Source organism: Hyperolius riggenbachi, chromosome 10 (assembly GCF_040937935.1).
Source record: "Hyperolius riggenbachi isolate aHypRig1 chromosome 10, aHypRig1.pri, whole genome shotgun sequence".
NCBI classification, from domain to species: domain Eukaryota; kingdom Metazoa; phylum Chordata; class Amphibia; order Anura; family Hyperoliidae; genus Hyperolius; species Hyperolius riggenbachi.
This window is the reverse complement of record NC_090655.1, coordinates 79,521,368-79,545,178: the sequence shown is the minus strand read 5'-3', so window position 1 is coordinate 79,545,178 and position 23,811 is coordinate 79,521,368. Positions and strand designations below refer to the sequence as shown.

Genomic DNA, 23,811 nt, shown 5'->3' with positions numbered 1-23,811 from the left:
GTAAAAATGAAATCAGTCACAAATTTAATTTGGATGTGTTTACAATTTTATTTAAATATAGGGCTACAGTCAGGATTATGCAATGAGACATCACTAAATTAAACAGAACTTACCAACGAAAAAATGTAAAAAACTAAACAAAAATTAAAGACATGAAACGTAAATATACGTTTCAAATGACAAAAAAATAAAAAATAAGAATTACTTTGGTCACAGTGAAATCTTCACACATAGCAAAAAAAGCTACGCAGAATACATCACAATAACCAGGACTGGCTCATACTGCTCATATATCTTTCATAAAGAAAATATATATATATATATTTCACCATACATCCGATAAGCAAAATTCCAAAAACTTGCTTTATAAGAGTAAAAATAAAATATAAATCTGTGATATGATTGCTTTTGCAATGTTCAACTTTTTAGTCTACAGTGGTGAGTTAGTAAAGGAGTTGTGGAGTAAAGATCAGAACATTTTCAGTAAATATTGCCTTTTAAATATCCAATCAGGTGGTGGGAACAGCAGCTAAGAAGAAAACTAGGACTAATTAAAGGGCATGCTTACTGAATTTTTTTTGTTTTATTTTTTTGTATAGGTTTTGTTCCAAAACAGACTTTTAAAATATATTTTTCTTTTAAATTATGAAAAATGTTATATATTTCGAAACAAAATTTTATATTTGCTTGATGCTCCTTTTGTGGATTCATTGGCAAGCTTCCTATGTACAGAAAAGGGTCATGTTTTGCACATGTGCAGTAAAAACAACTGGGTTTGATTTGCCCCGTTATAGACCCATTTACAGATAGTCCCTGGTTAACGAAGTCCCCGGTTAACGAACGAGATAGGGATTGTAGGTTCGTTCATAACCTGAATCTGTTCTTAAGTCGGAACATTGTGCCAGCTCTGTCCCCTGTACCTCCTCTGTGCCCTCCTGTGCCTCCAGTGCCCCCTCTGTGTCACCTCTGCCCTCTGTACCTGCTTATACAAGTTTAAAAGCCATTTTTTCTTAAAATGTTTTAAAATCGATTTTCTCAAAAACTACAAGTCCAATCTGAAAAAAAATTTGTTTGACTTGTTCTCATGGAAACACAGAATCCAAGCCGTTCGTATCGGCAGGTCATTCGTAAGTCGGGCATTATTAAGTCGGGGACTAGCTGTGTTGGAGCACTAAAACAATATTTTATATTTATTTTTGTTCATACAAAATAAAATACTTTGAAAGTTCCTAATCAGAAAAAATATGCATTTTTATAGCTAATTTTCTATTACTAAATGCAAATAAAACATAGTGGGGGGGGGGGGGATACATTTCCATTAAACTGGCTCACATCTTTGGAGTGTAAAAAATACATTGATGACACAGCAGATTGCAGATGTCACATTGGTTGGACAAATAGTAGGGTGGCCTTTAATAACTTAATAACCTCCTTAACCTCTAATTACTACTTCAAAGCAAGACTTGGATTTTCTTATTGGATATCCTGTGCTTATCAAGCCCTGGAAACAGAAAGGCAGTGCCTTGCTATGGTCAGTGGCTTCTACATTTTACCGTATCACTTATAATTATCATTAGCAAACACAGCATCATATATATCACATTTTAGCAAAAATAAATAATACCTAAAACAAAGATTTAAAAAAAAGTCCATTAAATTCTGCTGAGTCATAACTGTATGTCAAAGGTTTTTTTTTTTTTTAAGCTTGCAACACTACCATCTAAAGGACACTTGCTGTATAGCATTTTATACATTTTGAAAAATGAATTAAAAAAAGAAACACTTAAAGCATAAATAAGAGCAAGATTTTTTATCTTAACAGTACATTACTATTTAATCCGTGGATGTGGCGTAACCAGCTATCAAGTGTTTTACATTAAACAATTGTGTTACTTTAGAATGTTGTTGTCCCTATGAACACATTAAATTTGACTGTACTCTTTGATGCAGCTAAGCGATAACTCAATCTCAACCAAATAATATTTAACAGTTTAACAGCTATAATAACAATACTAAGGGCAAGTGTCAGAGTTGTGAGAGCTATAGTAGATGATGGCAATACAAACAGCCTAATTTACCAAGGGATCACTAGGCTGAAGACCGCTGAAGATCATAAAATATCACAAATCATCGGGCCTGAATTTATTAAACGAGTATGCCATTGGGAGGCAACGATTGGCAACATATCAAACCATAGCAAAGATTGCTGAATGCTTAGTGAACTATTAAACTATTAGCTGTGTTGGGATTGACATTGTGAGGTAATACAACCCAAAGACTATGAAAATATTTTCACATACCAAGATTTATTTAAAAAAATAAAAAAAAAAAACCTCCCCCAAACTTCTACCTTTAGGTGTGTGCTGGAGCCTGTACTGACATAGAAACAAAGGTATAATGCACCTGTTGAACATAAGTACAGCACAGTCCCCAGTCTCAAGCACTGGTGGGGATCACCTGATATTGGATACATGTGCTTGCCGGTTGCTTGAGCAACTAGCCTAAAAAGACCAACCCCCCCCCCCCCCCCCCCCATACTCACAAAGCCTACAGTAAGTCTTGCAGCCATTTTTCTTTCCAGCTTCCCCTGTACACGTAAGCCAGCATGTCACCTGACCCTCATCAGATAATGTACCGTGCCAGGATCAGTGCACAGATGCCGGAAGCTGCTCGGAGCAAGAGGAAGGCTGAAGGCTCGGTAAGTATTTAAAAGGCTGCAAACACCTCAAAATCAAAGTCCCCATTATCCCTCAGGCATGCCGGTTAGTTGAGACTTCTGGTCGCCTTAGTTCCATAAAATGGGGACCTTGCTGTATTGATTTTACTCCAAATTGCTATACTATTTTAATATTATGGAAGTATGGCAATTTGGAAAAAAAACAATATTTATATTAAATAGGTACATATTACCTTTGATTATCTGTATTATTATATATGTCCTTGGTTGCACCAGTTGGCTTCACTATAAGTCAATAATATTACAATATTTTGGATTTGTCACTAGCCGCACTGGCATACCTGTTAACTCACTAACCATTTAGCAATCCTCACCATGACCATCTCAGGCGATGGTTGGAAATCTCTGCCTACTATTAGTAGTTTTTTTTTAAAGTTTTGTACACTTAAACGTTAGTGTGTTTGAAATGATGTTGAATGAGTTACTGAACAACAATGCAGCAATGCATCACTGGGTTAAATTCTGTTTTAGAATATAAAACTGTCACTTCCATTGTTTGCGGTGCAAATTTAAGTAATCATCACCCTGTTGTACACAGTGCTTTAATATGTTTTCAGCACTTCGGAAGTGGGATGATAAAGAGTGTATAGAGTGCAATCAGCAGGCCAGTTCTGCAGGATCATTTGCAATCTTCAGCAAAGCAATGCCTGAGTAATTCAGGCCGACAGAGTCAACTTGAGTATGAAACACAGAGAAGTAGTAAGTAACCCAAATCTACCACAGTCCATCTTTCAGCAGTGAGAAAGAAGAAGAAGAAAAGATGGGGGTTGTGGTAACTGGATTACCATACTTTGCAAATTGGTCTTTGCCTATCTAAATAAAGGCATTGACGTTTAAAAACATAAACTTGCACGCTATAACTTTTTTATTAATTTCCCCAGCGTGCTAAATAACAAACCTGGGAACCTCTAAACATTCACTGTCAATTAAAAGGCTATCGACTCCCTGTATTACATTGGATGGCGGACAAAAGGATATATCATTTGGTGCCTTGAACTAATGGTAAATGTTGATTGGTGGCCACTAAAGAAATCATTATGTGCATAAGCTGACATGTGGAATGGAACTAGGCTACTCAAGTCTCAGTATGGCAAGCGCAGCGCCATGGAACCATCTTGGCCCCCTCAGTCTCCTCCCCTTCCCCTGAGATGCTTAGTCTTAAATATTCATTGTGTATCGTTTAACACCTTCGGTCCTTGAAGAGTCATGTTTTGTTTTCTCAAATTTCAGTACTGCCCAGTTCATAGTGTTGTACATTTTCCAACATGTCGCCTTTAGTGAAGACTTCTAAGCTGCCCAAGCCAATCAGCTCAGCAGCCAGGTTCCATGAGCTGTGCATTCCTAGTGGTTGGGCGTTTGGTGACGTGGAAGGTGAGAGTGATGAATGGAGTTGGGATAGAGGGATCCACGCTTTATTCTGTCACTTGCCGTACACACTCTCGTCACTGTAAGCCACGTACAGGAAGCAGTCCTCTTCATGGTTATCCTGAGAGACACAAAAATAAATATTGCTATCAAGACAGAAGAATATTTCTCATAAATAAATCTGACATTTTTCTTCTCACTCTGTAGGGCACGTGTGAAGTCCCTGGCTGTAGAGAACTCTCCAATCAGTGCCCATCTAATATATTCTAACCTACAGGAAAGGAAAGAATGAGCTGCATATTAACACTAGTCTACTGAGGAAACAGGAAAGTTTGGGTGCCGCCATACGTGCCCATACAAATACTGATTATGGGTGAAAATTCTGGGCACCAGAGGCTACAAAAAGTGGGTTGGGGGTGTGGGGGTCTAGGGGACAGTTACAGTTAGACATCAGGAAGGGGATTTGCAGTCAGGAGGAACGGTTACAGTTAGGCACCGGGGGAGTTGGCTAAGGGGGTTTTAAGGTCAGGCACCGGGGGAGGAGTGGTGGTGGGGTTGTTAGGGTTAGGCATGGGGGGTGTTCTGTGTGAGAGTAGAGTTGAGTTCAACTGTAGTAAAATATCGGTAATATTTACTGATATTTTACTAACAAATATATTACCACTGTAAAATAGTAGACTATCGGTAAATGTTCCTGATATTCTATTATCGGTTATTTCCCGTTGCCCACTTTTATTTCACATACTTGTCTACTGATGCCCAAACCAAATGTTCATGATGATTTTCTATAACTGTTTCTCCTGATCTTTCTACGGAGTTCTAGCTCATCTCTCTGCCAAGCAAACTATTTTGTATAATAGTGCTAGAGTCAAATGCAATAACAGCAATGCAATAATAGTCCAAGGTCATCCTGCTGTAATCATGGTAGCATCCTCATCTTCCCGCTGCACTGTACATTACCATGGAAACATATTGGTCAAGGGAGGCGCAGCTCCAAGAGAATAGTGCCAAGTCGCACATACCGAATTTAAATCATTTATATCCAGTACCATTGCAAGATGAAAGCACACCCGAATGTAGAGGGATATGGCGGCTGACATATTTATTTCGTTTTAAAGAGAATCTGTATTGTTAAAATCGCACAAAAGTAAACATACCAGTGTGTTAGGGGACATCTCCTATTCCCCTCTGTCACAATTTCGCCGCTCCCCGCCGTATTAAAAGTAGTCAAAAACAGTTTTAAAAAGTTTGTTTGTAAACAAACAAAATGGCCACCAAAACAGAAAGTAGGTTGATGTACAGTATGTCCACACATAGAAAATACATCCATACACAATCAGGCTGTATACAGCCTTCCTTTTGAATCTCAAGAGATCATTTGTATGTTTCTTTCCCCCTGTGAACAGAGGATTTATCCAGCTTGCACAAGATAAGAGAGCAGAGAAAAGCTGGCTAATGTAAATAACACACACACACACACACACACACACACACACACACACACACGGGAGTGTGCATATAGGGGGCATGCATAGCAGATCACACTGAAGAGTTGGCAGCCTTCCAGACACAGGACGACAAGTCCGACAGGGGAAAGATAAGCTGATTTATTACAGAGATGGTGATAGTAGAAAGTGCTGCAGTAAGCCAGAGCACATTATAATAGGTTTAGGAACCTGTAGGATGGTAGAAAACACAATGACATTTTTGTTACAGAGTCCCTTTAAACAATGCAAATTGCCTGGCTGTCCTACTGATCCTTTGTCTCTAATACTCTTAGCCATAGACCCTGACCAAGCAGGCAGATCAGATGCCCTGACTGAAATAGCTGCATGCCTGTTTGTGGTGTGTAATTCAGACACTTTTGAAGCCAGAAATATCAGCGGGACTGCTAGGCAACTGGTATTCTTTAAAAGGAAATAAATATGGCAGCCTCCATATCCCTCTCACTTCAGGTGTCCTTTAAGAACCATGGAAATCAAACAAATACAATTTCAAAACAATACATGGAGAGTTTGGTGTTTAGGGCAATACCATTTATTGGAGAGACAGCGAGGGACTAAGTGGCCTCAGGGGACCTTAAAGGACCACTATCGCGAAAAAAGTAGGCAGTTAAAAAATGTGACAGATGACAGGTTTTGGGCCAGTCCATCTTTTTAAGGGGCTTTCTTTGTTTTCAACAGCATTTCCTGAACTGCCAAAATAGCAAGATACCAGCCGGCCTCCCTAATCACTTGCACACTATTATGTCAGTTAGATTTTGCAACTGTTGTTCAGGAAATGCTGTTGAAAACAAAGAAAGCCCTGAGAATCCCCCTTAAAAAAATGGACTGGCGCAAAACCTGTCATCTGTCACATTTTTTAACTGCCTACTTTTTTCGCGAAAGAACCCCTTTAAGGAAGCCCCAGGTAAGTATAGAATCTGACATGTCTTTCATCTCAGGTTCACTTTAACTATACAGATTGCAAAACACCAAGTTTGTTCTGCAGACTTGTAAGGTTTTTAAAGTTAGGGGATTTCCAGTCTGTGTGGTTAACCTGCATTACAGTAGTTCAAGGATTAGTTGGCAAATAAGTAAATATTATGTGTCAGTCCTGGCCAAAAGTTTTGAGACTGTCAAAAATATTAGTTTTCACAAAGTTTGCTGCTAAACTGCTTTTAGATCTTTGTTTCAGTTGTTTATGTGATGTACTGAAATATAACTATAAGCACTTCATACGTTTCAAAGGCTTTTATTGACAATTACATGAGATTTATGCAAAGATTCAGTATTTGCAGTGTTGGCCCTTCTTTTTCAGGACCTCTGCAATTCGACTGGGTATGCTCTCAATCAACTTCTGGGCCAAATCCTGATAGCAACCCATTCTTTCATAAGCACTTCTTTGAGTTTCTCAGAATTAGTTGTTTTTTGTTTGTCCACCCGTTTCTTGGAGAATGACCACAAGTACTCAGTGGGATTAAGATCTGGGGAGTTTCCAGGCCCAAAATGTCAACGTTTTTGGTCCCCGAGCCACTTAGTTATCACTTTTGCCTTATGACACGATGCTCCATTATGCTGAAAAATGCATTGTTCTTCACCAAACTGTTGTTGGATTGTTGGAAGAAGTTGCTGTTGGAGGGTGTTTTGGTACAATTCTTTATTCATGGCTGTGTTTTTTGGCAAAATTGTGAGTGAGCCCACTCCCTTGGATGAGAAGCAACCCCACACATGAATGGTCTCAGTATGCTTTACTGTTGGCATGACACAGGACTGATGGTAGCGCTCACCTTTTCTTCTCCTGACAAGCCTTATTCCAGATGCCCCAAACAATCGGAAAGGGTCTTCATCAGAGAATACGACTATGCCCCAGTCCTTAGCAGTCCAATCACCATACTTTCTGCAGAAGATCAATCTGTCCCTGGTGTTTTTTTTGGGGGGGGAGAGAAGTGGCTTCTTTGCTGCCCTTCTTGACACCAGGCCATCTTCCAAAAGTCTTCGACTCACTGTGCGTGCAGATGCGCTCACACCTGCCTGCTGCCATTCCTGAGCAACCTCTGCACTGGTTGCACTCCAATCCCGCAGCTGAATCCTCTTTAGGGGACGATCCTGGCGCTTGCTGGACTTTCTTGGATGCCCTGAAGCCTTCTTAACAAGAATTGAACCTCATTCCTTGAAGTTCTTGATGATCCTATAAATTGTTGATTTAGGTACAATCTTAGTAGCCACAATATCTTTGCCTGTGAAGCCATTTTTACGCAACGCAATGATGGCTGCATGCGTTTCTTTGCTGGTCACCATCGTTAAAGGATACCCGAAGTGACATGATGAGATAGACATGGGTATGTACAGTGCCAAGCACACTAATAACTATGCTGTGTTCTTTTGTTTTCTTTCTCTGTCTGAAAGAGTTAAATATCAGGTATGTAAGTGGCTGACTCAGTCCTGACTCAGACAGGAAGTGACTACAGTGTGACCCTCACTGATAAGAAATTACAACTATAAAACACTTTCCTATCAGAAAATGGCTTCTGAGAGCAAGAAAGAGATAAAAAGGAGAATCACTTATCAGTGAGGGTCACATTGTAGTCACTTCCTGTCTGAGTCAGCCACTTACATAACTGATATTTAACTCTTTCAAGCAGAGAAAGAAAAAAAAAGGAACACAGCACAGTTATTTGTGTGCTAGGCACTGTACATACACATATCTATCTCATCATGTCACATGTCACTTCTTGTAGCCTTTAACAAAGGAAGATCAATGATTTCAAGAATCACCCTCCTTTTAACATGTCAATGTCTGCCATTCTAACCCAATCAGCCTGACATATTGATCTCCAGCCTTGTGCTTGTCACCATTCTCATCTGAGTTGACAAGATGATTACTGAAATTATCTCAGCAGGTCCTTTAAAGGGAAACTGAAGAGAGAGGTATATGGAGGCTGCCATGTTTATTTCCTTTTAAGTAATGCCAGTTGCCTGTCAGCCCTGCTGATCCTCTGCCTCTAATACTATTAGCCATAGCCCCTGAACAAGCATGCAGCAGATCAGGTGTTTCAGTCTTCAGAGTCAGATCTGACAAGACTAGCTGCATGTTTGTTTCTGATGTTATTCAGATACTACTGCAGAGAAATAGACCAGCAGGGCTGCCAGGCAACTGGTATTGATTAAAAAGGAAATAAACATGGCAGCCTCCATATACCTCTCTCTTCAGTTCCCCTTTAATGACAGCAATGAAATGCAGTGGAAAGCTTTTTTGGGTTCAGTTCATTTTCATGGCAAAGAAGGACTATGCAATTCATCTGAACACTCTTCATAACATTCTGGAGTATATGCAAATTGCTATTATAAAAACCTTAAGCACCAACTTTTCTAATTTCCAATATTTTTGACAGTCTCAAAACTTTTGGCCAGAACTGTATGGGTATACATTGAATCCAATCCCCTGTATATGAACATAAAAGCCATTCATTGATTTTTAAAGAGACTCTGAAGCGAGAATAAATCTCGCTTCAGAGCTCATAGTTAGCAGGGGCATGTGTGCCCCTGCTAAAACGCCGCTATCCCGCGGCTAAACGGGGGTCTCTTACCCTCTGAAATCTCCTCCGTGCAGCCGGGGATCTCTTCCTGATTGAGACAGGGCTAACCGCCGCAGCCTTGCCCCACGCGTGTCTGTCAGCGCGTATCTCCGCCTCTCCCCCGCCCCTCTCAGTCTTCTTTCACTGAGAGGGGCAGGGGAGAGGCGGCGATGCGCCGCTGATAGATGCGACTGGAGGCAGGGCTGCAGCCGTTAGCCCTGCCTCTAGGAGCAGCAACATCTACAACCAATTTGGTCGTTAATTTTGCGGGGGGGGGGGTCGTTTGGGGGTGAAGGGACCCCCGTTTAGCCGCAGGATAGCGGCGTTTTAGCAGGGGCACATGTGCCCCTGCTAACTATGAGCTCTGAAGCGAGAATTATTCTCGCTTCAGTGTCTCTTTAATTTGTAACTTTAGATGGCCTTTAAAGGATAACACAGCTGGCACAAATTTTAAAAACGGGCAGAGCAGGCATGTATGTGAAGCAATCCTCATGCCCACGCTCCCCCCGTTCTCCTCCGCCTCCCTCCACTCTCACCTAAAAGTCCCCCTCAGCATCTTTCCGAATTGGCCGGTTCAGGAAGTAGTGCGCAGACGCTGACCCGTAGCTAGGAGCATTCTGCGCATAATGTCACCAGTGACGTCGTGAAGGTTGGTGGAGAACGGGGGAGAGGCGGGCATGAGGACTGCTTCACATACATGCCTGCTCCGCCCGTTTTTAAAATGTGTGTCAAGTTAGATACTTACCTATAGAGAGGGAAGGCTCTGGATCCCATAGAGCCTTCCTGGTCCTCCTCTTTCCATCCCTTCATTGTCTGACCAGCTTGGTCAAATACACTTTTGGGAGTCCTCGTGAAGGCTTCAGAACTACTCGTGTCCCCCAGTGGGGACGAGAGTGCTTTCTAAGCCTTCAGAGGAATCCCAAAGGTACAGAATTTAAACAGGGGACATCAGTGGACCGACGCCACAGAGAGGACCAGAAAGGTTTTATGGGATCCAGAGCTTTCTCTCTGTAGGTCTCCAACTTTTTTTTTTAACTCTAAATTTGCTCTAAAAGCAACCAGTAAATTACATATGTTATTTCTAGTCAAAGTCCAATCAAATGGCGCTTTGCAAAGTTCACCTTTAACCCAGTCCCCTCTTACCTCATACAGCTGGCCCATGGTGGCACTGGTGGGTGGAATGGTGTTGTTGACAAAAAAGAAGAGTGCGTCTTCAGGGCGAAGGTGTATCCGCTTCCTGATTAGGAAGTAGAACTGTCCCACTGTAGAGTTTCAAGAGAACAACAAAAACATCTGATCAGCACGCACGATGTCAACAGTTGAGAAAACAAGCACAGTCCTAAAATATCTGGCTGCGAGCACAGGTGTTCTCTTTACTGCCCAACAGCTTACGCATATTAGATTGCAACACTTCCTGCACTCCTTCCTAGATTACTAACTGTGACAAGCGACTGACAGAAGTCCAGAAAACAGCACGTAAACAAAGCACAATGTTGCAATACATGGGACGTGAGGGGAGGACTAACATACCAGTGAGGTCTGAAGGTACAAGGTATTTCCTCTTGTCCAAATCCGGCACTCGGGCTTTTGGAGCCTTTTCAACAATCACCTGAAAATAAGCAAACATAATAATGTCGACAAATTCAATACCATGACGTAAAGTGTCAACAAATGCCTCACAGGGAAACTTTATGCCAGGTACACATGCTATAATCTGACCTAAGCTAGGTACACACACTAGATAACACTCAGGCAAGACGGCCATCAAGGATCGTTTCGGCTTAAACTCTAGTGTATGTACAAGTGTTCCCTGGGGCAATGCCCATCCATATTGTCCACCTTCTCACCACATCTACCGGAAGCCACTCCCCACCACCACCATACAAAAAAGAACGTTTCACATGTCTTTATGTTAGCAACACATGTGGGCAGGCACTTGGCTCCCGAACTGTCGACCTGAGGGACTGAGTCCTGATCCCGGTAATCGTTTGTGTGTTCCTAGCTTAAAGAGGAACTGTATTAAGAACATAATACATAAAATTGCTTATTTTTTTTTTACCATATTCATTTAGCCAGTGTTTGCCCCATGTAAAATCTTTACTCTCTCCGATTTACATTCTAAAATGTATCACTGGTGGTGACATCTTTAGTTCTGCCAGGTGATGTGTACGGGATGTTCGTTACTGAGAGTTCTGTGCACAGAGGGCGATATTGCTTGCTTGGCAGTTGGAAAAAGCTGTTATCTCCCACAATGCAAAGAGGTTCAAAGACAGCAAACTGTCAGGACCATGGTCATGACTTCACACTGTGGGAGGGGTTTCACTGCAATATCAGCCATACAGACCCCCCTGATGCACTATTAGAAAAAAAATGAAAAAATTTCTCATGGGAAAGGGGGTATCAGCTACTGATTGGAATATAGTTCAATCCTTGGTTAAAGGATTGAGCTTGTGTATCACTTCCTGCTTGGCTGGTGGCCAGACAGGGAACACCGTGTACTAACGTGGTATACCCTGAAGGCCTGTTTCTGGCGGTGCAATGAGGCGGGCGCAATGCACCGCATCGATGCTGCCAGTTTGCAGTGTGAAACTGGCCTAAGGCAAAGGTTGTCATCTTTTCAACTTTTGACACACCATGATGAAACCTAAAATGTTAGTGACACACATCTGCAGTATTACCATAAGACTAAGCACTAAGCTTTTTACAATGCTGTCTGGACTCTGTGGATTATCTGACCTTATTGTTGGAAGTAGGGAGGTACTAAGCGGTCCAGCCAGATTTAAGACCTGCTGGGGAGAAGCACTGTTTGGGAAAGCTAAGGGCTAATTTACATGGACGGCTGAACTTTGCACTTCAGTTGCCAATCTGCCAGGGATAAGCCCCATTTGGTTGTTGGGTGATGCAAATAAATTACACTGTTGGTAACCACACCTGCCAGTGGTTGGCATGCAGTGTGGTTGCTGCATAGTAGAAAACTGCAGGTAGCATGCAGATGGTGGCAGTGGATGCACCAATGGCAACTGCCCATGTAAAAAGCTTGTATTCTGTATGCATGGTGGAAAGGCCGCTTTGCGTGCAGATTGCAAACTAAATACATAGACAAGAGCACAGGTGTCAAACTCGAAGACTGTGGGCCTCATTACCATTTTATGTGGCCCATGAGGGCTTTAATGCCCCTTTTACATCAGCAGGTGAAACCTTCGTTGCATTACCCTATTTTATTGCAAGGAGCCGCAAAAGCAATTGAAGTGTATGGAGACCTTCACACTTACTGCAGTTTGTTGCAGAGTGCTGCAAGTATCTGATCTGACACAAGAGCTGCAGCGCATTACCGCAAGCACCGTGATTAACACATGGAGCAAGGGGTAAAACAAGTCTATGGGCGACGGACAAAGTGTAATAGACGGAGTATGGGGTATCACAGCGTGCATGCATGGACCGACGGGAGCCCCAGTGATGCACTTCCTGCCCAGCACAGAGTACGTCACTGAGCAGGGGGCAACACTATGCAGATTACCCAGTTGGCGCACTCTGCTGCAGGATCATTGCATTGGGCTGGGGCCCACTGAAGAGCTTTCTGGAGCGTTTTATGCTTTCAAGGTGTCGCCAGATATAACAAAAGAGCTGGGGCAATAGAAGTCTATGGCTGTGTTTACTTTGCACCGTTTGCGATTTTCCAAAATTTCAAAAGGACAGCATGTAGCATTTTTGGAGTGATTCCATTGAAGGAATACAGGGCCAAAATCCCATTTCTTCAAATCGCTCCTGAAATCGTTTTGTATTTTGTGCAACAAATTGTTATAGATTTTTAGTAGGTCCCAGGGCTTTACAGTGTAACAGGTACCTGCTCCAGCGCTGTGTCAGATCTCTTCTGTTCTTTCTAGCAGCTGCACTCTCTGGTTCTCGGTTTGAATCTGTGTGTGTGTTTCCTCTGGGCACTCCGGTTTCCTCCCACATCCCCATACATACTGATAAGTAATCGTCTTTCCCCTCAATTGGATGCCATGGACCTAGGACTATGGTTGGGATTAGATTGTGAGCCCCTCTGCAGGACAGTTAGTGACATGACTATATTCTGTACATCGCTGAGGAATATATCAGTGCTATATGAATACTACAGTAAATAATAATAATAATATGTTTACATACCACTGACTCTACTAACAGCTCTGTGCTGTCTCACATGTAAAACAGAGTTACTCCCAGCAGCTAGCAGGACCCCCTGGCATGTCCCCTCCAGCAACTTCAAACAAAGCCCTGGAACAATGGAGAGCCTGGACTATTCTAATTTAGGGCAAAGGATGGGCATATGGTCAGATCCCAGATTGTTTTTTATCCAATTTGTGGAACAGTGATGTTCCATTTTGCTTAAGGGCTGGTTCACACGAACGGCAGGTGGTTTCGGGCGGCCGGAAGCCGCGTCGTCCTGTGACGTCTCGTTCAGGGGGCGGCGGTACGGCGATCGTCGGTTTCCCATCGCGATCAGCGGTTTTCATCCCCGGGGACATGAAGCAACGGCGGCTAAGCGACCCTGGAGGCTGCATGCGGTTTCTGAGGCCGGCTGAAACGACGCAGTAAATTGGGATCAGAACACCACGTTTGCGCAATCGACGGTTATCGCTGGTAACCGCGAGATGCTAAACGCTTCCATTCACTTGAATAGGAGCATTTAGCCGACGAGTCCCGAACGCTTGGCGGTAAACGCCCCCAAGCGTACGTGTGAATCAGCCCTTATGGATGGTACAAACGATGCAATTTCCCATCTGATCTATGGGCGATCTGCATCGTGTGTACATGTCCAAACTGCTCCCGATCTATAATGGAATCGAATTTCCCGTGATAACCAGAAAATTGATCTTGTTATTGAGCGAGAGCAGATTGGACATGACAGAAATAATCGTCTGATTCCCGTTGATCGGACAGTAAATAGCATCGTGTGTCTGTTTGGAGTTTGCAGCCATTATCACAGAGACTAAACTGATCACATAGTAATGTGTGAGCACAGATTACTGTTTCACAAGCACAGGGCCATGCTGCACAGATAAATACACTGACCTCCTTCTTAAAAAGCAATTGTATAGGTCTCCCCCACCCAACCCCCACCACCCCACACTGAGCTTACAGTTCTTTGTGTCTTTCATGTGATCTCTGATTGTCACTTTCAGACAGTTGCTCCACTGCAGTTTTGCAGGTAGAGCTCCCCTGTTGTGCTGCTATCAGAAGGTTTAGGGGTGGGTCTACTAATGAGCAACAAAGGGAAATGGGGATCTCAGAGAGCCCCCCTGTGGCTGGGCATCATAGCAACTTGAATAGCTGCTATTAGGTTGAAACGGGGCCCTAGGCAAGTTAAGCAGTTTTTGCCCACCACTGCTGGTCACCTGGCTTTTTAAATAAGATTTGGTGGGGGTTAGCATTCATCAGGCCCCCTAGACTCTATCCAGGCCCTAGGCAAGTGCTTAGGATTGCCTTATGGATGTTCAGGCTCTGCTGCTTTAGCTATTACTATCCATCCATGACTTCAGTCGAGCCTGCCAGCAAGCCAATATAATTGAGTCCCCTATCAACACTGGCGTCCCAGATTTTGTATGTTTTCAGGACTGAGTGTTCCGTTACCATTCTATTTATGTCACGGTGACCGATATATAGTTTGATCACGCGAAAGCTGCCTCTGCAGTCTGCATCACGTTGTTCTCATCGGTCAACTCTTATGCCTACAAAGCCAGACCGTATTTCCAGGTAAGTATTTTGATAAATGATTCAGGTTTGGTCTATCTTTTCATGCTGCGGGGCCTTGGAATTCAGGTACTCGGTGAAAGCATTCGCAGCTCATACAATATTGAAGGGGTTAAATGAATCATAAGCATCAGTAGAGCCCTCCCCTCTCATTGCAGTGCTGGGAGGGGAGGAGCTGAGTGCACCATCTTTCCCCATGGTCCAGATACAGCTGGTGGGGGGGTGGTCTGTCTGCTACCACAATACATCAATGTATCTATACATGTATAGGTGTCCTGCTTGACTGGTAGCTTTCAGGCCTACCACGAATGTGTTGTTATACACACATATAGGGATTGGCAGAACAAAGGACGGATTGGTTAAGTCATATGTAATCAAGACATAATAAATATGCGATCCCTGAATGTGCTCTACTGTGAGACCTTGAGGTAATAGACCTATCATATGATGTAAGACCTATGACAACCCATCATACGTGGACTATAAGGTCTCCCTGATTTACCAACATGCAGATATATGATTATACCTGTAACCATACCTATAGAGTAACGAGCATCATACCGGTAATCTCTTGCACTGATCTGTCTGCTTATTGTGATACTTATTACGCTGATAATGAAACTGATACCATTCATGTATTCCTTATAACAAGTTAAAACACCAACCCAGTATGTATATCACTCGGGCCTGGTATACTGTTACTTGATGCAATGCAAAAAATTCTATCTATCTATTCATGAAATGAAAATATATTCCATACGCAAGGACCTGATGCTATGTGTACACAATAAAGCACAATTATTTTATCTGAAAGTGCCCATTAGCGGTACAATTTTTTCATCGGATGTGATCTTTACAATCCAATTGTACAGTAAACTGCGCAGTGTGTAGCAAAAATCGATGTAAAACAATTCGATGATCTGAAAATGTAATCAATCCAAATGTTCGATTTTACGATAGAATTGGAATAAGAAAATCCCCTAATCAACCTGTTTATGGGAACAATCGCCTTTCGATACTTTTATTGGGCACCTACATAGTCCAGCAACCAATCAGCAGTCGCCTTTCATTGTTTAGGCTGATGAGTAACAAGAACTGATTGGTTGCCATGGATCCGGGCAGTTTATCCATATTAACTGATCTCTGCATTGTTTGATCACATCAAGCTTCATCATTGTGTACCATATGTAAAGGCTTCCTGCTAAGAAGAGGTTAATAATGCAGAGAGACGACATATAGGAGCCTCCAGGCTGGCATATGGTGGATACTCACTGGCACTCTGTCTGGGTATTTCTTCCTGATCTTCTCCCCCTCCTTCTTCCTATACTCATAGGGGTGATCTTCCTTGTACTGGAACTTCATGGCTGCCTAATGTAGTGTCCCCGATGTCTGCAGAGCAGCTGATCAGCTCCTCCGTGTCACTGTCTCCTCTTCTAGCAAAGCAGAGAGAGAAGGGCAGGTGACGTCACTAGGCACGCCTCTGGGCGGGGTCAGAAGAACCAAACAAAGGGCAGATCAAATTAACCCTTCCCCGGCTGCTGTTGTCGCCTCAGGTCGTAGCTAGGCAGAAGTCCGGATAGGATCTGGCGGACAATAGGGTGCAGGGCATGTTGGGACTTTTAGTACCACGCCAGATTGTCTTTAGCTGCTGAGCATTTTATAAAGAAGGACAACCTGTGGCTCTTCTTTAGTGGCGCAGAAACTATACCATCTGCGTATTAAAGGAGAACTGTAGTGAGAGGTATATAGAGGCTGCCATATTTATTTCCTTTTAAGCAATACTAGTTGCCTGGCAGCCCTGCTGGTCTATTTGGCTGGAGAAGTGTCTGAATCACACCAGAAAACATGCATGCATCTAATCTTGTCATATCCGTCAAATTTGTCAGAAACACCTGATCTCCTGCATGCTTGTTCAGGGGCTATGGCTGAAAGTATTAGGGGCAGAGGATTAGCTGAATAGCCAGGTAACTGGTATTGCTTAAATGGAAATAAATATGGCAGCCTCTATATACCTCTCACTACAGTTCTCCTTTAACAATGACAGCCCCTGTCCCCAACTCCTCATCCATATAAAAATGTCCCTATTTTCCTGTGGTGAAAGGAAATGGGGACATCTTTCCAAGACTGAGAAAAGCCTTATTAGAAGTATTAGTTGCATTTATATATTAGCGCCAACATCTTCCTCAGCGCTGTATGGAGTATATGGCCTTGTGTCCCGAGGAGCTCACAATGTAATCCGTACCACTGACGTGTCCATCGATGTCTAGGACCAGTTTTAGGGGGAAGTCAATAAACCTATCTGTATGTTTTAGGAATGTGGGAGAAAAACAGAGTGCTCGGAGTAAGGGCCCATTTCCACTAGCCGCCAGGCGCCACTTCCTGTTGTTTGAGTACGCAGCCAATTCCGGGAAGCTGTGCCATGCACGGCTATGGGATTCACAACCACTCGTGCAGAAAAATGCTGCAATGTCGCCCGAAAAACTATGGCAAGCGATTCGGACAGCTGCTGCATTATCCCCTATGGCAGAGTTTCCCTGCGTAATTTGCCTGCGGGGAAACTCTGCGGATTCGGCCCGATTTCTGCACTGGTGGAAACAGGCCCTAAACCCACCCAGACAGGAGAGGAACATACAAACTCTGTGCAGATATTACCCTGGCTGGGATTTGAATCAGGGACCAAGCGTTGCCAGGCAAGAGTGCTATTCACTAGGCCACTGTGCTGACCACTTTTCACTAGTAGTGTTCTGCAATTCTATTCTGATGGCTTGCGATGCCCAAAACACTAGGTACTTAAAGACAAATGGAATCCATGGCAAATGTTTCCATTAGTGCGCTGGTTCTGTGATGGGATTTTTCCTGATAGCAATTGTTGTGTCTGCTGCATTTTTCATGTAGTCCTATACGAAGTATAGCATATCAATGCATAGCAATTGCTCCGCTATACTGGCAAAAGAAGATGTGGACTCCTGCACTCTCCAAGCAAAAACTCCTTTATTAGCCACAAAGCAACTGATAAAACAAATGCCCTTACCCTTGTATTGCTCCGCTAAACTATTTTTTCGTGATCCGGAAATTTAAAATAGGTATGCCTTAAAATAATGTTGTGCCTTGCCCGCATGCACGGAAATGCATGTGGACTACAGGCAGCGGTCGTGGAAGGACATGCACGGCCGTGGCGGTGGGCACGTGTGGGGTGTGGTTGTGCGTTCGTTGCTGGGGTGTGGTTGCTGTGGGCGTGCATGTGGCATGCGCCCATTGGCCTGGTAGCCATTATTTAAAGGGCAAGCCTTTTTTACTAGTGTGTATTTTTGTTGTATTCCAATCAGGGGCGTAGCAATAGGGGGTGCAGAGGTAGCGCCCGCATCGGGGCCCCGAAGGGCCCTCCATCTACTACAATATTAGCTTCCTATTGGTCCTGTGCTGATAATAATCACTTCTGTAGATACTTTGAAAAGTGGTAATCATTAACCAACTGTTCCCCATCCCCTTCTTGCACCTCTGACACTGTAGTTGCCATTCGCAGATTTTGGTGCACCATATCAATTGTTATGTATAGAGTGCTTGAGGGGCCCCAATATAAAACTGGCATCGGGCCCACAGATCCTTAGCTACGGCACTGATTCCAATGGCACACTGGTTTCATCTCACATGCCCAAAACATACTGGCAGTTGACTAGCTTCCTCCCATATTGGCCCAACACTTTTTCCTCGGTTGAAACCATCATTCATAATCATCTTGGACAAAAATCTAAAGTGTGTGAAGGTGGACCCTGCCATCCCAGGGGGACCCCGACATTGATGGCCTCCCCTCTCAAATGGGGATGCTAGGGGGGTCATCTACTTATTAGTAAGGCCACACTGTTGGCCACACACCATTCCAGCTGTCAATCCTGCGTGGCTTCCTCTCTGCTAAGCAGCAACTCCCAACAGCACTCCCCCTCTCCTTTCGCTCTCCTCTAAGGGCCACTTGGTTGTGTTCTCCCTCTTCCCCCCAAGCCAAATGGTCCCAGTCCTCCGTGGTACAGACATTAAAGAATACCTGGACTAAGAGGGATACGGAAGCTGCCATATTTATTTTCCTTTTAAACCTCTTGATCTGTGACTGCAGTAGTGTCTGAATCACACACCTGAGGGCCGGTTCACACAGACGCTTGTGTGACGTTTACCGCCAATGCCTATTTTTCCCATCATTAGTGGAGCCGCACTTCCAAAGGGAGAAGAACATGGAAATTCGCCTACGCCGCCTAATGCTTTAATGCACGCTTTTAGAAAAGCATTTAAAGGAGACAGCGGACAGCCAGTTCAGACGCCCGTCTAAACAGGCCCGAAAACAAGCATGGAGCTATTTTTGTCAGAAACATCTGATCTGCATGCTTGCTCAGGGTCTATGGCTAAACTTATTAGACACAGTGGATCAGCAGGGCAGCCAGGCAACTGGTATTGTCAGGGCCGGATTTAGCATAAGGCACAGTAGACACGTGCCTGCAAGCGCCTTACACTGCAAAGGTCTCTGAACTTTCCTATTTTGCAATTCAAAATCTGGAGCGCTGTCACCACCACGACCCACCCACGATCACGTCTCCCAGCCACACACAGTTCAGTTGCCAGCCTGTGGTCCCACCCCCAGCAATTTAATGGCCTGCATCTAGGCCAGGACTGGAGGTGTGGCCTGTGTTGAGGGGCGGAGCTTAGGGTGCCAGAACGCCTCTTACTACAGGCTCCTATGTTGTAAATCTGGCCCTTGGTATTGTTAAAAAAGAAATAAATATGGCAGCCATAGCCTTCTCACCTCAGGTGTCCTCCAAATTGGGAGCGGCTTTGGTAGCATGAATTACGCAATGTGTGCTGTAAAGGGCTGTGTGTGTGTGTGGGGGGGGAGGTAACTATAAATCAAACTATAAATCATGGGGCTCCCCAACAAAATGTGATGGGACTCCCCAATGTTTACCCTTTGACTTGCCAAGCCCTAGTGACCTGCACAGCCTGGGGACCCACCTTGCAAGGGGCATAAAACAACTGTGGCCATAATAATTTTCCCACCCATCACAAATGTAGCAACAAAAACACCTTCTCAGAAGGCGTAAAGTCATAGTTGGGGCCCCCTTACAGCTCTGTGCCCCCTGCAGTCGCAGTGACAGCTTCCCTTTAGTTACACCCCTGACTAGCAGACAAAAATGGCTGCTAATGCCTCATTGTAAATGACACAGCATGTATAGCAGCAGCTTGTGCAAGCAAGGAAGCAGTTAACGTGTGGTGTATTCACATGCTGTTTGGGGGAGGTGGTTATACCTGATTGTTGTTGTGGTTGCTGTGCTAACCAGTCTTATGACTGAGTCACATGAGCACGAGGCAAGGTAAACAGGTGACTCAGCCAGAATAAAGGAACAGGTGGACACAGTCTGTGCCTTTAATCGTCTGCTCCAATTATGGATGAATTCCTTCCTGCCAGGACAACAAAGGCTTTACTGAGAATTGCCTAACATATAGATTTTGGGCTGTGTAGGGAGGTTAGATGGCAGGCAGTCATGCATCAAGTGGAAAAAAGACCTCTATCAGGGGAACATTTTAGAGAAGCCTGCCCACCTAAGCTACATAGAGATGATAGAGTTCCATTTTCCAAGACAATTATTTATGACTTCGTCATCTCAAATTGATGCCCTGTGTGTGTGTGTGGGAGGGGGGAGGAGGGGGGGATGAGGTGCGCTTAGGTTTACCGCATCTACCATGGCCCGGCGTCTGCCTTTGTTCCCCGCTATGCCTCCCAGTGGTGTATGTGTGCACTACTGCACAGAGAGGACATACTGCGCAGCGCAGTACTAGCGGGTCAGAGGGCACCAGTCAGGATACTGAAAACGGAAGGCATAGCAGGGACCGGACGCAGATGCCAGGTCACAGGGGGTGCGGTAATCCTATGCGCACCTGCCCTCCACACACAGGGCGTCAATTTGAGAATTTAATGAGGACGAAGGTATCCTTCTTACACTTATCAAAGGCATGTTATCCAGCACGGATCGGGTCCCGATCCCTCGGGTGACATTGTAGGGCCGAGGCTGTACAGACACGTTGCTAGTATGCATAGCATGCAGCGTTCTATTGCTATGTTGGGGGGGGGGAGAGGACCAATGAAGTGACACGGGTGTGACATCACGTGGGGGCCGCGTGAGTGGAGAAAACGAGGCTCTCAGCATCACTTGGCCGAAGTGATTCACCAGGTGGGTCGTTGGCTGAGGGGCCAAGGGGTCAGAGGCTGCTGTACACATGTAGGGATACTCATTCAGATTCCAATTGAAATGTCCGATTGGAAACAGGCTTTCCGCAGCGGTAATCGGAAAGGGATCTCAGAAATCATATTTCCGTGGAAATGCTGCATTACCGCAACTTGGTCATTTTAGCCCAATCACAGAACTCGGAAGCATTGGACCAATCAGAGAATGCAGAAAATCAGATTACCATGGTCAATTTAAACCAAATACAAGACTCTGATACTACCAAGTGTTTCTAAATTTTGTGATGATTTGCCTAATATTTCTGTGGTATTCCAATTACGGTGTTAAAACTGCATTCTCTGATTGGTCCAATACTCAGCAGTAGGGATGGCCCAGCCTTGGAGAACTCATGGAGGAGCACATGATCAGTTTGTTCAGCTGATAGATTTGTAAGGCTCTGTTTTGCTGGTCATGATCATGTGTTAAACCAGGAAATCATCACAGCAAATCAGAGGCTTACAAATCTATCAGCTGATCAAACTGATCATGTGCTCCTCCATGAGTTCTCCAAGGCTGGGCCATCTCTACTCAGCAGTATCATAATCAGGGTCGGATTTCTAGAAAGGCCACAAAGGTCCGGCCTTGGGTGGCAGCAGCCCAATAGGGCTCCTACACATAAAAGAGGAGTTGCTACATATTAAAGAAGAAGCTGAAAATGGGAGCAACTCATGAAAAGGGTAAAGGGATGGCCAAGGGAGCTGTTGATGAAAGACAGGTGCTACAGTGAATGGATGATACACTGGAAGAGGGGGCTGCACATGGAATGGGAGAGGAGCTGCTGCACATGAAAGGGGAACCACAACATAGTTGGCCCAGGTGCACGAAAAGTATAAATCTGGCCTTGATCATAATAACTATCTAAATAACTAATAACCGTCTTTATTAACAAGATGACCACAAAAAACCCCCAAAAAACTTTTTCCTCAGAAATCATATTTTGGAAATCAGAAATCCACGGATTCGGAAATCGGCATTTTTCGACTAACCCTGTACACATGCTCAGTTTTCTAGTAAAGGTGGTTGTTAACGAGCGCCTCAGCCGAATTTCATCTAGTGTGTGCGCAAGGCTTTAGGCAAAAATCATGGTGTCATTAAAGAAAAAGTGACACCCATGCTAACCTATAAATAAAAAACACATACTGTATATAAGTAGATAAATACTAGTTCTACTTACCGTACATAACAGATGTATTGCGCTGTCCACGTTATGATTCCTGTGAATTTTATAAAGGAAGAGCAGAGAATCCTGTTCTAGTCAGTTTCCATCTTAGTTAACTTTGACCTCCTGGCATCATTTCCTCCCTCACTCTTTTTTTCTCCTCTTGCGAATTGTGTATTCATTACCCACCCTTCTCCCAGAGTCTTCAGACACTCCCACTGAGGTCTATACTAAGAAGTGCTCTGTCTTATGTCATTTATAGATAAAAAGAACCCCCAGCATGCAACTGTTTGGCAATGGCAATTAAAGGGCCAGTGCTCCTAAGGTATGTGATAACTCCAAACCATAACAGCAAAAAAAAGTTTTGAATGCAGGATTAGCATTTTTATCACTTAATACACTCCAGTTGCTGTTGAAATTTGATTTTTATGTTGGCAATACCGCCTTAAAGGGACCCTGAACCATTTAAAAAAAAAGGAAATTCACTTACCTGGGGCTTTTACCAGCCCCCGGCAGCCGCACTGTACCCACGCCGTCACTCACCAATCCTCTGGTCCCTTGCCGAGGCTTAGTTTCATTTTCTGCCAACTGACAGTCGGTGGGCCACTGCGCCTGCGCGGCCCTGGCTGTACACGTCCTCATACGAGTTCCAGTCAGTAAGAGTATCCTGCGCAGGCACAGTACGAGGTTTTCTCTTACTGCACCTGAGCAGGACGGTCTTGCCGACGGGAACACGAACGGGGACACACAGGTGCAGTGGTCAGCCGACTGTAAGTTGGAAGAAAACGAAACTAAGCGCGGCTGGGGACCAGAGTATTGTTTTGAGACAGCGTGGGCACAGGACGGCTGCAGGGGGCTGGTAGAAGCCCCAGGTAAGTGAAAATCTTTTTTTTTTTTTCAAACGGTTTAGGTTCCCTTTAAGAGGTGCTAGATTACTAAACAAGCAACCAGAACAACCGGATAGCAACTATCCGGGTTTCACCGGAATTCAGATTTGAGCATCCCTGCTGCTCATACCTAATACTGCCACTCAGAAGGGTCCCTAGAATTTGTTCTGGCCAACAGTCATTGAGTGTCACCTGTACTTGTGACTAATTGTCATCTAGAACAGAATATCCCAACATTATCAAAGCATGTACCCCCTTATAACCGTTACTGTTAACAAAATTCCTACTATTGTGATTTCAAGTATCCCTTAACATATACATTTACTGGCAGTACTCCCTACCTGTATTTAAAAGACAATCTGTACTGTCCGATTTGTACAATAAAAAACGTACCAATCGAGTCACTGTGATCTTCTAGATCCCTCTTTGCCGTTTCCGCTGCTCCCCGACGTGATTCTGGCTTTTAATCGCCAGTTTAAGGCAGTGTTTACAAACAAAAAACATGGCCGCTAACCATGAAGTGATGTATGTGTACTGTATATATATATATATATATATATATATATATATATATATATATATATATATATATATATCATGTTACAGTA

General features: G+C 43.9%; 1 protein-coding gene across 1 annotated transcript; it reads right to left on the bottom strand.

Annotated features, from left to right (window-relative positions):
- Nucleotides 1-23: 23 nt before the first annotated feature.
- Nucleotides 24-16,348, bottom strand: GABARAPL1 (GABA type A receptor associated protein like 1). Its single transcript, XM_068258723.1, has 4 exons — nt 16,164-16,348; nt 10,689-10,767; nt 10,302-10,420; nt 24-4,223 (listed from the first exon to the last, which is right to left on the bottom strand). The coding sequence occupies exons 1-4, from the start codon at nt 16,251-16,253 to the stop codon at nt 4,158-4,160; spliced, it is 354 nt and encodes a 117-aa protein (XP_068114824.1). The 5' UTR covers nt 16,254-16,348; the 3' UTR covers nt 24-4,157.
- Nucleotides 16,349-23,811: the final 7,463 nt, after the last annotated feature.